Consider the following 17,121-nt stretch of genomic DNA (forward strand, 5'->3'; position numbering starts at 1 on the left):
GTATTCTTACTTCCTTCAAACTACATAGTACTAATGGCATAGATAAACAAATAATTTTTTTTTACAATATGCAGTTCACAATGGCATCCTTACTACAGACCTTCTCTCACCAGTTATTACCTCTTATAGTACAAACAAAAGAGGAAAACTAATGACAGATGAGAAGGCTGCTTGCCAGTAGAGACACTGGTGGCAGTGGGCAGCTCTAGACAGCTTCAAGATTCAGTACAGATAAACCATGGGGTTAATCTAATTCATAATCATAGTAATCATCGTCCGTGTTTACTCCAGTGCTGGAGGCCTCATTGGGTTTCATTTTCTTTCTATCCTCTTTATCTGTTTCTGTGGAAGATGAATTGCCTTCACACTGCTGCAGAATCTTTTTGGAAGACATCCAACTTTCTCCTCGGCTTTCTGCTGGCGCTGCACACTGCCCTCCCTGGACATCCGTTCCTTTGGCCACCAGCGCTCTTCTGGTTCTGAGAAGGTCACAGGTGCAGTTCCAAGGGTTTCCATCTAAATACAGATGACGAAGACGAGGTAAATACTCCAAGACTTTGCGATCCAAGGCAGATATCTTGTTATTCCGTAAATTTAAAACCTGAAGCTGTTTCAAGTCCTTCAGCTCTTGTTCTCCAACATCCTCTATGCCATTTCCTTTTAGATCCAATCTGGCAAGGGTGTCTGGAAGTCTGAATAAAAATAAAACAACACAAAGATGTTATGTTCATCATATTGTTTCTGTTTCTGTAAGTGGCATTTGCTGATGGTTACTTTTCCAGGCACATCTGATGTACTAAAATGAAACTATCACTAAAAAATGCAATCTTCTGCAAAAAAAAAGTTGTTCATGTTGAATTGTGAGTATTTGGGGGGGTTGTTTGTTTATTTATTTGTTTGTGGGTTTTGTTTGGTTTTATAAGTTATAAGTATACTGCCTGTGTACCCTTGAACTCTTTTCCCAAATTACTGCAGTTCTGACCTGTACTGACTGTGTTTGTGTAGCTGAACTAAACAGCAGCCTTGCTGTGCTATACTATGAAGAAAATTATGTTCGAGTGTCAAGCTTAAAAATGCATTTTGTAGTCTTCAATGCCATAAGCATGCCAATGACCAAATTATAGCACCATGAAAGATCAGAAGTTTAGAGAATATGGCAACGCTGCTCTTTCAAGTACTCCTATATATGATTTGTTTAAAAAGCTCTTTTTATTCATAAAGAACTAGAATTTTTCTTCTGTTTTGTTCTCCTGCTCCCATAAGACTCAAACATTAATCATCACAGCAGTAGTCCATCTGATGACATCCTGTTAATAAATCTGCAACAGGGAAAATACAAGTGCTTCTTGATGGTCTTTTTAAATAGTACTTCGGAGAATTAGAACTGATTACATTTAAAAGAAAAAAAAAGCTGATAATCTCTGGACAAGATACTAGACAGGTTAGTATAATTCTTATTTTCATACATATTACAATTTTTTATGGTAAGACTATTATTTCAAAAGTCTTGCCCATTTATGACCTAATTTTCTTCTGCTATAGTTAGTGACAAGTGCTTAACAGAAGAGCCACTTAATTGGTATGGAATATCTTTAATACAATTTATTTGAAAGTATCTTAAAAATCACTTTCATATGGTAGTATGCAAGTGATGAAATTAAAAGTCATAGTTAGAGATTTTAAGGAAACTTATTGACTGAAACTCTCAGGGAAATTATAAATAATACTACCAAGACCTATTTATAATAGAAACAGCAGTATACCACAACTGGTATAGGTTCATGTGATAGTTTCTCTCAATGTAATAATATGAGATACCTTTGAAAATGACTAAGAGGGTAATTGTGACCCTCACCAACTGTTTTTGTCAAGCTGAGTTTGACCTCTTAAGCTGAAAAATGGTTCCCAAATTTATGAAAATCTGACACGTTCAGTGGTACTATTTCAAGAGTAGTGCAGATCTGTATTTTGTGATATTTCCAGTGGAGATGAGAATTTCACATGTTGATACGGTGATTCACTCCACAAAATTTGATCTTACCAAATGCTTGTGTCTGCAATAAATCTGTTTTGAAACATAACCACGGGCAATGACTATATTTGCTCAATATGACACTATAATGTCAGAAGGGTACTCTGGGGCACCCAGAGTGCCACTAATGTCAAGGGCAGTGGGAAATCACCCGAGATGTTTATCCAGACTGATTACAGTCCAAAGGCTGACCAGCAAGTCCTTAAACCTGTTAAGAGTCCTATTGTACTAATGTTAGGCTTTGTGGCCATGTTATTTGACTTGAGGCTATGTAGATCTTGAGAAAATAATGTCACTGGAGTACATGATGACTGACCCTGCCGCTAGAAGAAGAGCTGTGCTCACTCAGGAGCTGACCGTGGCAGCCACACTGTGCTACTACCACTTTAGGGCACATCATCAGACTCTTCGCCACACTTGCACCACTCCCTGCAAGATTTTAGAAAGTACAGACTCTTCTCTAAAAGTCCGGAAAATACTTGGACTTGTGGATTATTTTCTTCTCAGAAAGGAAACAAAAGAAGCTTTCTTTGTCCTCATTCGTGCCAAAAAAAAATGCTAGGACCTATTCACTTTAGCATATTATCCATATCTTTTAACCTTTTACAGTGGTGACAGTTCTCAGATAGCTGTCAAAAGTAATACTTTTATTTCTGTACATCCATGTGTACCTGGTCATCATCAGACAAATAAATTAAGTACATAAATTTTACATCTTGTCATTTTTCCCCCTCTTATGTGTTTACAGCCCTCCCTGGAAATTTGTATTCATTGTTGAATTGAAAATAAAAGCCTCCAATATCTCCTTAAAAGTTGTACTGTTTAAAGACTAATAGAGAACTCCTTCCTGTTAATTCTCTTCACTGCGAAGGTTGTAAAGTAAGATGGATTAGACGATCCTAAAGTAACTAGAAAGCATTAAACATTTCTGTCAAGCTAGGTAAAATCAAATATTTATACACCACTAAATCACTTTCTGATTATAAAGCTGCTGCCAAATAGATTCAAATGCTAAAGGACCTTATGCTAAACGAATTGAAATTTTACTGCATTATTTATTTGGGCTAGTTAAACCTGTCCACAAGCCATAAAAATAAAGTTTTACAGTACAGTTTTGTCAAAGACGTTGATGTTAATGGAATTACTTTGCTATTTTTATGCCATCTTATTGCACAGCTTTTTGTAATAATAAAATTGCCACTTTATATCAGAGCAACCTCTGTTTGGCTTCATATGCTGTCTCCAATAATGGCCACGACCACACTTAGATGAATGTGAGACATCCTCTAAGCAGGGCATTAATGAACACAGTGTGCCCAAGGGATGTTTCTTCTATGCTGTTTTGACTGGAATTTTGCTTATAGCCTTAAGCTGGAGACTATATATGCATTCCAAATAGCTCGTAATGTGTGAATTTAATGAAGTTAGGAATGCTATTATCACTGAAAGAGCACATTCTTTTTGACCAGACTCAATTCCTGAAATCTTAATATTTTAGCAATAATAAACTCAGCATGGATTGGTGGAAACATCAGCTTTAAAATTGCTCTAGTTCCTTTTTATCAAATGCTCTATTAATTTTCTTTTGTAGGGAAGGTAAATCTAAGTAACAGTACAACTTCTGTTGCATTCTCCTAGCAGGTTCACTTTATTCATGTGCTAATTATACAAAGTGGTCTCACCGGCAGGAAGAGATGTGAAATGAGCAGATTCACTGGGGACCACAGATGTAATGAAAACAGCTCTACTTCTATTCTAAGGCTGCTAACAGGAGTGCTAATTAGTGCTAGTTATGGCAGTTGGTTTAGGCTATGGATAGACTTCTACCATGACTGGGGCTGAATACAAATTTTTGGCTCTTATTCTCATAATGCAAAGAAGGAGAGATGACACCTTGGAACCAGCTGCACTCAGATTCACTTGCCTCAGTGGAATAGAAATGAGGAGATTCTGTTCCAGCGCCAGATTTGAAAGCTGTGCACACTGTTGAAGAGCTCCCGCCTCAAACATGCTCATAGCATTGTTGTCGAGAAACAGGTGCTTGAGGTCTTGTAGTCCTTGGAAGTCCTGGGCTGTCACCTTTTGAATCAGGTTATTGCTGCAGTCGAGTTTCTGCAGTCTGCCAGGCAGCCTGAATGGCATAGTGTGGAGCTGGTTCTTAGAGAGCTCCAATGTTGTTAAGTTAGGAAGAAGCTGGGCACCATCTATTGATGTAAGCCGGTTTTCTGACAGGAAGAACTCAGACAGGTTTTCTAGATGTTTCATGTCTCGAAGTCTCACCATTTTAAGTCGGTTTTTCTCTAAATTCAGTGACAGCAGGGATCTAGGTAGGTCAAGAGGCACTTTTGTCAGAAAGTTTCCACTTAAACTGAGAAACTGTAGATTTTGAAAAGATGCAAAGAAGTTGGTTGGGAATGAATTCAGTTTATTATCAGCCATGCTTAGATACTTCAGCCTAGGAAGCTTAAATGGTGCAGACACGGATTCCATGTTGTTGCCATCCAGGATCAGACTTTGTAAGTTGCAAAGGGAAGAAAATGCACTTGGAGGTAGAGTTGCAATCAAGTTGTTCCGAATATCGAGCACCCTTAGTTTCATCAAACCTGCAAAATCAGTCGCATGCAGAGTGTTGATGGAGTTATCAGCGAGTTTTAAAATTTCAAGGCCAGATGGGAGAAAGGTGGGTATTTGCTTTAGCTGATTTTTGCAGAGTTCCAGGGACTTCAAGGAGTTCAGAGCTTTGAAAGTGTTGTTTTCTACTGATTCTGTGCCACTGCATGACAGGACCAGCTCTTCAAGGACAGACATTCTCCTGAAGTCAGTAAACTTAAAGAGAAAAAAAAATAAATTCATGTGATAGTACACCATCTATTTATAGATATCCTCACTGGTTACTTCTGGATGCTCTGACAATTGCTAGTATATATGGAAAAGCTAAATATTTAGAATGAGAAACAGATAAGTGGTAACTACAGAGGTGTTAACTAACTGTAGGTGCTTGCGGTTTGTCACATTTCTAGAATTTTGTTGTTTAAGTCTATACTGTGTCTGGTTTTGAGCAAACACATCTTTATTTCTGCCTGGTGGATTGTCTGTATAAAATAGAGAGCTAATACAACCAGCGGCAGAAATCTTTGCAGAGAGTAGATGGTTGTTAATCTTCACTGTGCTCAATGGAGCTTGCTGAAGCAGTTTTGAGTTTATCATACAGCCATTGCTGGATATCAACAGTATTGTCACTGCAGCATGTATTCCCCAGAGGAAGTACACATGGATACCTTTACCTCTTGCTGCTATAAGGTTTTGGTAGGAAACTAGAATCCAGCACAAAGCATGTTCTACAGCATAACCTCCCATGCCTCTCAGGAATCTGAGTGCAGTATGAGGTGGGCAGTACAAGTCTTTTTGCAGTACAGGTGCTGGGTAGTAATTATTTTCTGTCATCCTGGTTGAATACATACTCGTGTATATGAAATCAGCTTATAAAGATGACTGTTAAAAGATGCCTTCCAGCTTCATTAATCCAACTCCTGCATGTTTTGGGTTTTATCTCTTTATCTTAGCTACAAACTCTGCATTTAACTTCTGTTAAAATTAAAGCCCACATAGCTCTGAAAGAGGAGTCAGATTTCATTTTTTTCTGGTGCCCTTAGTTTATCCTTCTGATTAATTTTATTCTGTCTTGTAAAGTAATTTCTGAGCACTGCAAGATTGGATGCAGTAAGGGAGAAAGTATAGATATGGAATGTCTATTGATGCAGGTTTCTCCATCAATTACGTTTAAATTCAATAAGGGAATGTACTCCATTAAAAACCTTATATTCTCAACAGTAATTAAAGTTGTCAGAATTGTATTTTTTCTTCTATAATGCAGTTTTGTGTTTTTCATATATGTAGCTGTATAGCAATATCAGAATTGCATGTCCAGTTTTGGTCATGATTAGGAGGCTAGTCTTGTAAAGCTTTAAAATGAGAAGTCCCATAGGAATGAACTGCATTGCTCAAGAGTACAAAAACATAGTCATATGTAATTATAAAACCATCTTAAGGAAATTGAAACAGTTGTGAACCTTGACAATTCAACACATTTTCTCCTATTAATTCAAAAGCAGTATTTTTCTGCTTTTCCTCAGTTGATTTCTGTAAGTCTCTAAGAGGCTTAATTTTCATCTTATTAAGTGACAGAGAGCTATGTAAAGGTCAAGGTACAGACATTCCCTCTGTAATGATGTTATACTTCTTAATGTGTATTATTATAATTTCTATTTTCCACCTATTTGGCATGCTTTGCTAAGCTTTGTGACCATGCTGTTTTTAGACTTAAACATTTATCCATGCTGTTACAAAACACCAGTCTTTCTAATATGAATCAAGACATATTTGAAAGACTATCAGCTCTTTTTTTTTGCTAGAAAGTGGTGTTTTATTCTCTAACTGGATGGTCTATGAAGTGATACTAGTATAGTTTTACATTTTAAAATGTTGATCTCCTGAAAATGGATCTAATACACTATTATTTTAATAGAAACATTTTAATTTGTAATTTTTAATGACTTTTTTTTCTTTTAGTATTCCTGTGAACTGGGATTTGTTATAAACAGTTTTTTAAAACAGTCCTCTGTCGTGGAGGCAAGATAAACAGTTTTCTTTTAGCAGATAAAACACCACTTATTAACACAGTTAAAAATAAATTAAATCTTAAAGTTGTACCTGACACTTGCAGCTCCAGAGGGGGAAAAGAACTTCCATTTCACTCATTAGGGAAATGATTCTAATGACATAAAACCTTTCAATTTACAGGTTAAAAAATTACTCTGAAAGTCAGTGTTTATTTGACCATATATAAAACAAGTCACCACTTGGCTCCTAGTTGTAAATTACTATTTTTTTGAGTTTCATAGAAAATATGAGTGTGACAGCATGAACTACTGCTTGGAGATTGCAGGGTAATGAAAACACTACAGGAATATATTTACATATTCTTAAAGAGTAAGTAAAAATAAAAAACCAGATCTGTCAGCATTTCACCAGTTTTTCGAACATGGAATAAGATTCTCTCCTCACTTGAAAGGCACTACCATCTGGGAAGCCCAACTTTCAGATACAGTGCACTACAGAAAGTACTTTTGCTGAATTTTCCTACCTGGAGTTGTTTAATTTTGCTGTGGCTGATGTAGAGTCTCCTGGTGGTAAAAGGAATCTCTCTGGGTATCTCTGTAGCTCTGTAGCATTGCACTGACTGGGCAGGGTCACAGCTGCATCTTCTTGGGCAAGTGGTACTTAGACCACTGTGAAAAGAAAAGAAGACGACTAAAAGATATGATAGATACATCTTCCAAAACAGAAACTCTGACATTGTCTCAGCAACAGGCAGCTTGAATTAAGCACCAAAGCCCTTTTATACCATGAAATCTGATAAAAGGATATTATGACTGTGTATTTTATCCCAGTGAAAAAACAGCAAAAACAATACCGTAATTTGCCTGGGTTAAAATGTTGGCAGGCATTACAAAGACTGAGAAACTTAAACAGTGATAAGGTGCCTTTACATTTGTAGGTATGCGAAATTAGTGTTATTTATTACCTGACATCTAATCTGCAAACATCCATATTATCTCCAGTTTCCTAGTTTTGTTAAATGTGACACCACAGAATTAGTGGAGAAAAGATAAAGAGCTGTTTTATACTGGGGCTGTAAAACCTTTGTTTCTTCTGTGACCCAGTATTAGAAACAGAAAAAACACAACTACAGCCAACACCAAAGCTTTTTCTCTCTTTTTGCATTATGCAGATCACACACACACACTCCCCTAGACTCCCCAAACTCAGGCAGCTATTATTTTAAAGTGAAAATATTCTATTCACTTTTTGAATATCTGTGGTACAGCTGAGTGCTGCTGGTTGGACAAAAAACTAAGTCACCTGTATTTGGGAAATTCCCATAGATCATAATTTAATTATTCTTATATTTGAAAATTATAAATGTGAAATGCTTGAAAGCATTTAGTATAAATCAAGTGACAGATATCAATAAGACTTATTTATCCCATGACAGATGGAGAGCACCAAAGTTCCCCTCAGAGTTTTCTTTCTACTTACTGGTGTTTCTTTATATATCTGCTAGCTGTGCCAGCTGGAAATGTAAAGTTTCGAAAGGCATACAGTTTGAGTTGTGATTATTTTCCTTTGCACTGAGCAATTTACAATGTGCAAACTTGTGTCTTTGCAAACCTTTGTATCTTAGTGATCTGCTTTGCACTGTTACCTGCTTCCTTCCATCCTCTCAATCATATCTTCAGTAGTAGCTAATCCTATTCCTTAAATGCAGAACTAGGCCACTTATTTTTCCAAGCTGAAGATAATGTCAATTTGATTTGACAAATGGATAAGAGAAGTGGGGACAGTCCTTGATGGGAATGCCTATTGGATGCAGCTGAGCTTACAGTGGACAATTGCCATATTCTTTCCTGGACACACTTTTTTCTTCCTAATCCTTTATACTGTGAGTACAGAACTGCAACCCAGCAACTGCTAAACCAAAGAGCAAGAGCAGAAACCTTTTCCAAAAGCAACCTGTCAAATTGGCATGTTTAACAAACTATGCAGAAAAATCCTGCCTGACTTATGCCGTAGTGAGCACTTGAGCAAAAATGAGTGGATGGAGAATTAGCAATTGTGCCTTAAAACAAATATTTTAATGTGTCTCGATCTAGAGTTTGGTACCTGGCTTGCGGTTTTGCCTTTTTTTTTTAGCCCTTAGAAGAGTCAAAGTGCTCTAACAAAACTGTAAATCCTTCCTGCATCCTGACGGCTACTTATGTATTGCTTTGATCCCATCTTTCCACTGGCATGGGTTTAAACGCTGATGTCACCTAGACGGCAGTGCTCAGTATCCTATGTAGGGATTTGTCTTCCTCAAAAATGTCATCAGAAACCAATTCCTTTTTGCTCAAGCAGAGTCAAAAGGAATGAAGTTCCAGCCCTATGGTTTGCAGTTTACAGCTCTAGAGTAACAACATGGTCAGTCTGCAAATCCCTTTAAGTAAGAATCATAGATTGCATCCTTCCCTGTTTTGTAAATTTTCCTTTAAGTAAGAATCATAGTTTGCATCCTTCCCTATTTTGTAAATTTTAAGTCAGTCAGCTAATGTCAGAACTCATAGCTCTAGTTACAAAGTAATGCCATGGTAAGATGTAATATTTTTGGCTCTTGGCCAAAATTTTTGAGTAATATTGGTCTTTTCAAACTAATGAAAGGATACTTTATTGATTTAATAGTTTTTTTCCATTATATTAACAACAATGATGTAATCAATAATGATTAAATTTGATGATTAAATTTGAATGATTAAATGATTACAGAAATTATGTATCCATTGATTTCTGATATATGTGTGCTTTTGGTAGCTAGGTAATTTAAAGTGATCACTACGAAAGGTGATATCCTATTACATATTCTGACACACATCTACTGGCACTGATGACTTTGCTTTTTCAGAAAACCATGACCTGTGGGGGTTTTATTGATTTTAGGAGACCTCATGACAACAGAACAACGAAGAGTCACAGTACTCTATAAGCATAAGCACAGCAGGAAGATGTTGTGGAAGCAGCACTGCTGGCCCATGAGTTGCACAGCTTCAGACTGGGATTTTAAGAAAGTCAATCGCTGTGGCCATTTCTTGAAAGCAGTTTTTATGCAAACTCTCCATAGCTTTTGATGGGGATTCCTGTGCAGGACTAATGGCGTAATTTCTTTGTCAGAAAGAATGAACAATAGCAACCAAACCTGCTGGCGTGAGAAGTCACAGGGACATCCTACATGGTGTGTGCTTTAATCAGAGGTAAACACTTCAGAGCAGAACCTGCCAAACCCAAAGTCCATATCGAATGTTGTCTTGTTGGCATTTAATACAGATGTTGATTAAGTATATTGGATGAATGTGGATAAAACATAAGTGTGAGTTGATGGAAGTTAGATCTTTCAGGGTTGCTGCTTCTATTTCAAATCTGAAGTAGTGCTCATAAAGGACTGTAAAGTTTGTTTGTTTGTTTGTTTGTTTATTTTCCAAATATATCAGTTGACCTAAAAAAAATAATATATTTTTGTACAAGCCTTACCTCACACTAGATAATTTCAGCACCTGCTGTACTGGTGTATGGGCCTTTTCTTTCTTCACCGAAGTCAGAGGTTTGGCAAAAGCGCATGTGTATGTCAAGACATAATTTTTTAACCTAAGATTGCATTCAGAAAATTATATAAAAGATAATATTAAAATTAGAAGAATGAATCTGCAAAATTCTTACTACAGAGCGTTTAGAAATGCCTAAGTTAAGACAGCCTGTAAAACCTGCAGGTGGATCCCTTGTAATGTGCAGGACTTGTAATGTGCACAGACTGCACGAGGGAAGATGCAGCCTTATCACAAAAGACGTGGAGAAGCTGAGCTCCTGCAGCTGGCATGTTGCTCGCCTATGGAAAGGAAGAACTGCAGGAAAAGACCAGCTTAGGGCCTGCATAGGGCATGGGTAGGAGCTTGGTCCCTGAGGGATATCACAAGCAGAAGGAGTTTGGCAACTAGAAGCTGCTAAGTGATGGCGTATGCTCTAAAGAATCCTTGGCGTATTTAGCTGCCATATGCTATCAAGTGCCTGCCACTGAGTATGTGTGAATTTATAATTATTTTTTGCAGAAGGTTTTTAACTTGGATTTGGACCAGTTTTTCATAGGGACAACAAATGGCATTTGTCTCCAATCAAGCATTTCTCTCCAGAGTGGATCAGGATACTAAGGGAAACAATCATAACATTTTTTTTAAAAAACATGATGCTTCCCTTAATCATCTGTTGGAATAACCTGAAGTGCTTTATAGAAATGTTTCTTAAACAAAGAGCCTCAGAGAGTTACACTGAATCAAAAATGTCAATCTATGAATTTAGGCAAATTAATGAGACCTAATTAATACAAAGCTTAAAAATGTATCAAAAGTGATTTTGTGTTTTAATCCTACAAAGTAGAGTTTCACAAAAACAACCAGAGACCTGTCTGAAAAAAAATTAAGTATTAATCTTCTTCTTACACCAAGAATTTTGCAGAAATATTTTTTATCCATTTTCATAGTATGTGGAGAAGGCACATTCTTACTCCAGGCAAGGTCATCTTCATATACTGGAAACAACTGCCGGATGAGTTAAAGCAGATTTTTTTTTCCACACAGTAAGGTAGTTTTCCTTTTCTTCCTCCATGCTGGCTACACGAGGAGATGAAATTGATAACCCCTCAGGAATTTCTTGCGTTTCACTTGTCTGTGGCATGTTTGCATTCCAGAGGAACTAGCACTGTGAAACCTGCTGAAAGGAATGAAACTTTGTTGAACAGAAATTCACATATTAAGGAGTTTTAGTCATTGCCAGTTTTATGATAGTGCTGAGGGATGCTAGGCCAGATCAGGTGGGACGCATCTGGGGCAGGCACCCCACAAACAACAAATAAGCAGAGGTCAATTTAGATAATTTCATACCCTAATGCCACTAATGATGCTGTAACTGGCCTTCAAAGTATTGTAGCTAATGGCATCCACTTGATGGAGGACTGTTCTTCATTAATTGAGCCACAGAGAGCTGTGCCCATGAAATCAGAGATTAGGATGTGGTGACAGCCTTTAGGATGTGTGACAGCTTTCTAGTAATGACATTCCAGGTAAGTCTGAAAAAGGAATGAAGAGGGGGAAATAAAGAAGGCAGATCTGATGGCTGAGTCCATTCTCAGCCTAGAGTATAAACATACAGGTCTTTTGTATATGGGCAGTTATGTAAGATCTGTAGTGAACTTATGAGACCATGCCTCGTACAGTACCACCTAAAAGTAAAACATCAGGGAAGGGTCATCCAATCAAAAAGGGAACCATGAAACCAAGGGAACTTTTTCAGAGTCCTGTAGTTCTGGCCCTTCTATTTCCTTTGGATATCTTCAGGCTTTAAGAGCAGCCTGCTAGTAACTGTGCATCCAACAAAACCAGAAAGGAGCTTAAACTGTAAAAATTATTTACTCTTCAAACTGTAAGGCACAATTTCAGTCAGACAAGGACTCTGAAACAGCAGTTTTCTAAATTATACACTGGGATCATGCACAGAAAGAGGGTTTCTTTCTTGCATGTTATAAAAGCTGAACATTTTTTGCATGTGTTTTATTAATTTTTTAAAATAAAACAAAAGTTCAGAGCAAAAACAATTAAGCATAAATGTATACATAGAAATAAGCATGAGAATAAGATCAGAATAGCACTGTGAAAAAGAAAAGCTGGCCTGAAGAAGTGACTTGTGGAGGTTGTGTTGTGTAAAAGGAGACCAATATAGAGTGAAGGTTCAAAACAGTCGTCAGTAAACTGTTGCACCTATGGGCTCACCTATAGACTGTAAAATGGAGCCAACCATGAACTCTCTAGTCCTGCAAGGCAGGAATTGCCTAAAATGTAAAAACTAAAAAGTCTGGAGTTTGTTAACAGATATTGTTCTGTAATGACAACTGAAAATGTATGCCCCTTTAGGTATCAATGTGGGTGGATGACTTCCTCCTCTCCTTCAGAAAGGAGTGTGCTTCAGAAAGATGCTTTCTAATCATCTACTCTAATTCCTTTTTTAGCAAGAAAATCTTGCTTTATCATCTCTATTTTCTCTGATACTTTGATCCTGCAAGATATTACTTGTTTTCACTCCGTTTCCCCTTTGGTGCCCCTGCTTGTGACTGCACAGCCACCCATGCAATCAAACCACTCAAGATGCTTCAGCATTAACCACACAGGAGATGGCCTTGACATGTGCAGGCACTGCAGCCCAGCACACACAGCTGGGCAGCTGCAATTACAGGGGGTTCTGGGGGAACTGACCCTCATGTGCAAACATATGTGTTTATATTGTAAATTCTTTGTGCAGGGGCTGGGTCTAACCAAAGGTTTATAGAGTATCTCACAGTCTAGGCATGGACACTAGATACAAAATCTACAGCAGTGGAGATGTCAATCCAAGAAATTTATTTTTTCCTTTTGATTTGGGTATTACTTTGGGGCTTTTTTTGGTATGAAAATGTGTCCTCCTCATGCTTAAGGTCATTTACTCTTTAAGCTCAAAGTAAGATTTCAGATAATTAATTAGGTACTCCAGTAATCAGTCAAAGTATGCAGGTTTAAATTTATGAAGGACTGTTTGTACTCAAATGTACTTAATAACAGTATAATGCAGATACCTCACATGCTCTATAGCCTGTGTAAAATAATTGAAATTATGTACATAAATTATACATGAAGAAATGATCTGGTGATTAGCTTCACCAGAACTACATCATAAATAAGGTCAAAGAAACAAATCACAAAACTTTCAGTGAAGTCCTTTTGACATTAAAGGCATTCAGCAAATTTAAATTCTTCTTGACATATAACTTCCTCCAACTATTGTTAGAAATGTCCATTGTAGAAATGATTCTTACTGCTAGACTGGTTGACTCAGACTACTGCTGTTCTTTAAATGTTCTTCAATTATTTTATTGATGTTATCAGGGTGTAGTATGCTACAGTTTACTCTAAATCGATTTAATTCTAATTGAAGGCCAAACTTACTAACCTTTCTTAGGTTCAATTCCATAATTACTGCACAGCTTGCTTACAGAAGAGAGTTACAGTTGCTCTGGGAGCTTTTGGTAGACATTTCAAGGATAACTGGAATTTATCAGAATTTTGTAGAGGATCTCCAAGTATAGTTTTGAGATAATTCAGTTATTCCTGTGTTTACCCTAATATCAGAGACACTTGCTTTAAATTTCAACCCCTCTTTTACACCGTATTCCTGGTGAGAAATATAAATAGTAGCTAATGATAGCTACATTTACTAAGATTCAGTGTCAAAACTGCTGATTTCCTTAACAATATCTAGCATTCCTTCTCATTTATACATAGTCCAGCAAGTATTAGACCGATATTATGCTGCAGGTAAGCTTCTAAAAGGATCCCATTTGAGAAGCTAATCTTTGAGTAGAATAAGGAGAGACAAAACCTTGTTTGAGTGGTGAAATGTAAGGACGTGCAAAACAAAGGTAGCACTGCTAAGGGATGAAAGAATTAAAATTAATGACCACAAAACTCTGATACCATTGTTGATAAAAACAATTTAAAATAGAGTAGGACCAACCTGTGAGCTAAAGGAAAAGGACACTAAAAAACTGACAATAAGTGATTCTTTAAAAAGAAGCAGTCATACATAAATTACATTATGTCTAAGTTTTTAAAGGCAGTATTTGCTATAGATATGTTACATAGTAACTATGGGAAACTTCTTTCTCAAGATAAGTAGATACTGTTCAAATGCACAATAGAGGTATATTAGCAGAAAATGCTAATATTTGGCTAAGGGATAGCTTACTGTTCCATTAAATAAAAAAAGGCAAAAAATGTAACATGATTCTATAGGTACTTCTCCAGTGAGATATCTACGAGAATCAAAGCCAAAGCTAACATAAAACCTGATAGTTCTGAAACAATTAATTTTCTTGCGTGGCTGAACTAAATTAAACAATAAAATTAGTTTAGCTTTTGATACAGCAAAAATTTGATTTTCTATGGGACGCTGTTGTGCAAAAAAAGACAGCTGTGAAGAATGAATGCCACGACGAAGGTCAGGCAAATGCTCTGTTCAGCTGGGCTCACTCCAAAGTCATCATCATGGCTGGGCTTTGCGAACGAAGATTTGGGAAGGGCTCTACCCACGTTTGTTACAAATGCACTGGTGGCTAAAAAGGCCAATACGAGCTGGACATGTCGGGTTGCAAAAGGCACAGCAGAAAGACTCCTTAGGTGGTATATTCTGCAAGACACGATTCTTTCTGTGTTGTTTTTTCTACTCAAGAGTGATTCTGCGTGCTTTCTCAAAAGCATCAGCAGTGTTATAGATGGTGTGTCTCCAGACCTCCCGGTTGGAGGCCAGAGTAGACCAGTTATGATGATCAATATGGCCAAGGCTGAGTAGTTGCGTGACTTTAGACACGTGCACCCTTTGCTCAGCTGCTGTTCTGAGTACACCAATTTAGTGAGCCAGGTTTTTTTCTGTAGATATACATAAAGGTGTTTGTAGCTTTTGTTTCCATCACGGATGGGTTTAGCAATAAGGGAACCCCGCCCAGTTTGTTGCTACCTACCTTCAGTTGCAGTGCAGACAATTTGAATGGTGTGCTGGTTTTGCCTGGGGTGGTTCATTTTCTCCACAGTGGTTACTGTGGGGATGTGGTTTGGATTTGTGCTGAACACAGGGCTGATAATACAGAGATGTTTTTATTATTGCTGAGCAGGGCTTACACAGAGTCAAGGCCTTTTCTGCTTTTTGTACTGCCACACAGGCAAGGGAAGTTGAGAATGCACAGGAAGTTGGGAGGAGACACAGCCAGGACAGCTGATCCCAGCTGACTAAGGGATATTCCATACCATATAACATCATGCTCAGTATAGAAAGTGGGGGGAAGAAGGAGGAAGGGGGAGGTGCCCTTACCGTTATTCTGGTATCCTCCACTGCCGACTGGAGGGTCCCTGTGCTCTCTTTGTTGCGCTGGGACAGTATTTTGTGGGGCCATGTTGTAGGCAGGATTAGGGTCCTGATCTGCTTTAAAGTGATTTTTTTTCTTTTTTCTCTTTTGAGGTGGAATTACGACTTCAATGCAGTAAAACAAAGCTGCACATGTTCTCCACAAGACCTGCTAATAAAGCTCCAGCTGAAATCAACATCAGAGTTGCAGTATTGCAGTATTTCAAAGGAGACGAGCTGTAGCCAAGGTGAACGTCTTGGAGAAAGCACCCGTGTAGGGGTAGCTTGTTCCCTGAAATTTGTTTTATTGTCAGAACCAGGATGAGCTAAAAAAAAAAAAAGGGCAAATATCTTTTATATGGGTATAACTGCATTCATTGGTGCTTCTAGAGATGCAAAGGTGACAGAGGCAGTTCATTTAGGTTAGATATCAGGAAGAAATTCTTTACTGTGAGGCTGGTGAGACTGGAACAGGTTGCCCAGAAAAGTTGTGGATGCCTCATGCCTCTCAGTGTTCAAGGACAGGTTGGGCAAGGCCTTGAGCAACCTGGTCTAGTGAGAGGTGTCCCTGCACATGGCAGGGGCTGTTGGGACTAGATGATTTTTAAGGTGCCTTCCAACCCTTAACATTCTATGGTTCTATGATTTTATGCAATACTTGCAAGTCTGCATCTTTTCTGAGCACAAGCAATTGATGTGTTGGTGCAAATCCTGCCGTGTGGTTTGCACCTGCTCATCACATCGGTGAATACAGTAATGAAGACTTCTCTTTCCTCTTCTTCTCTTTCCTCTTCTTCTCTTTCCTCTCTTCCTCCTCCCTTATATGTAAAAATAACCATATATACATAAGAATGATCCAGCTTTCCAATTCATTTTGGCTCTAGTTTGAATTCTCTTGTCTGGGAAATCGATAAGTTATAAATAGATTTTATATCTATTAGCTCAAATAAAACCCTGGTCTGTACTGCAGAAATTTTTGCAGTGGTAGCTCAGAAAATGAAAAAGCTTTTCCCCAAAACGCTGTCATTATTTTATCTAATGATGTCATCTCTCTCTGCCCCTCAACCCTCGCAACTGGTTTCCCTTTCAGTAGTGAGGGTTTGTTTTCTGTCAATATGGTCTGTTAGTCACCATCTGAAGTTTTCTCTGTTTTTGTGTGTTCCCTCTGATGCTTTAGATCTGAAGAGGTTGTGATATTGCTGTATCCCAGTGTCTCATTCAAGCAGTGGTGACTTGCAGTTTTAGCTGCCATCTGTCTGCTTCCTGTTGTGCACTTCTATACACAAATACCTCTGCACTTATGCTTCTCTTTATGTTACATTTATTCATCATTTTCTTCACGTACATACATTGTAAGTTGTTCGGGGCAAGGTCCACATTCTTATTCTTCACTATGTACAAAGTTAGCATAGGTCTTATATGGACTATATGTCAATACAAAAGTGACTATAATTACAATTTCCTGCTCTATGGTGAACTTGCCACTGGCTGCCGCATGAGAGGAGCCCCGAAGAAAAGATTCAAGG

The 17,121-nt window shown here is 37.8% G+C and overlaps 1 protein-coding gene across 1 annotated transcript; it reads right to left on the minus strand.

The window, feature by feature from the left end:
• Positions 1–244: 244 nt before the first annotated feature.
• LOC116783747 (nephrocan-like) lies at positions 245–7,364 on the minus strand. Its single transcript, XM_032681556.1, has 3 exons — positions 7,176–7,364; positions 3,957–4,858; positions 245–692 (listed from the first exon to the last, which is right to left on the minus strand). Exons 1-3 carry the CDS (start codon positions 7,362–7,364, stop codon positions 245–247), a joined length of 1,539 nt encoding a protein of 512 aa, XP_032537447.1.
• Positions 7,365–17,121: the final 9,757 nt, after the last annotated feature.

The sequence above is a fragment of the Chiroxiphia lanceolata genome, chromosome 3, assembly GCF_009829145.1.
Source record: "Chiroxiphia lanceolata isolate bChiLan1 chromosome 3, bChiLan1.pri, whole genome shotgun sequence".
Lineage (NCBI taxonomy): Eukaryota > Metazoa > Chordata > Aves > Passeriformes > Pipridae > Chiroxiphia > Chiroxiphia lanceolata.

Coding starts and splice junctions, on each gene's coding strand:
- LOC116783747 (XM_032681556.1), bottom strand. CDS start 7,364: ATGTATCTATCATATCTTTTAGTCGTCTTCTTTTCTTTTCACAGTGGT. Junction 4,859..7,175: donor GCAAAATTAAACAACTCCAG/GTAGGAAAATTC, acceptor TTTCTCTTTAAG/TTTACTGACTTCAGGAGAAT. Junction 693..3,956: donor CTCATTTCTATTCCACTGAG/GCAAGTGAATCT, acceptor ATTTTTATTCAG/ACTTCCAGACACCCTTGCCA.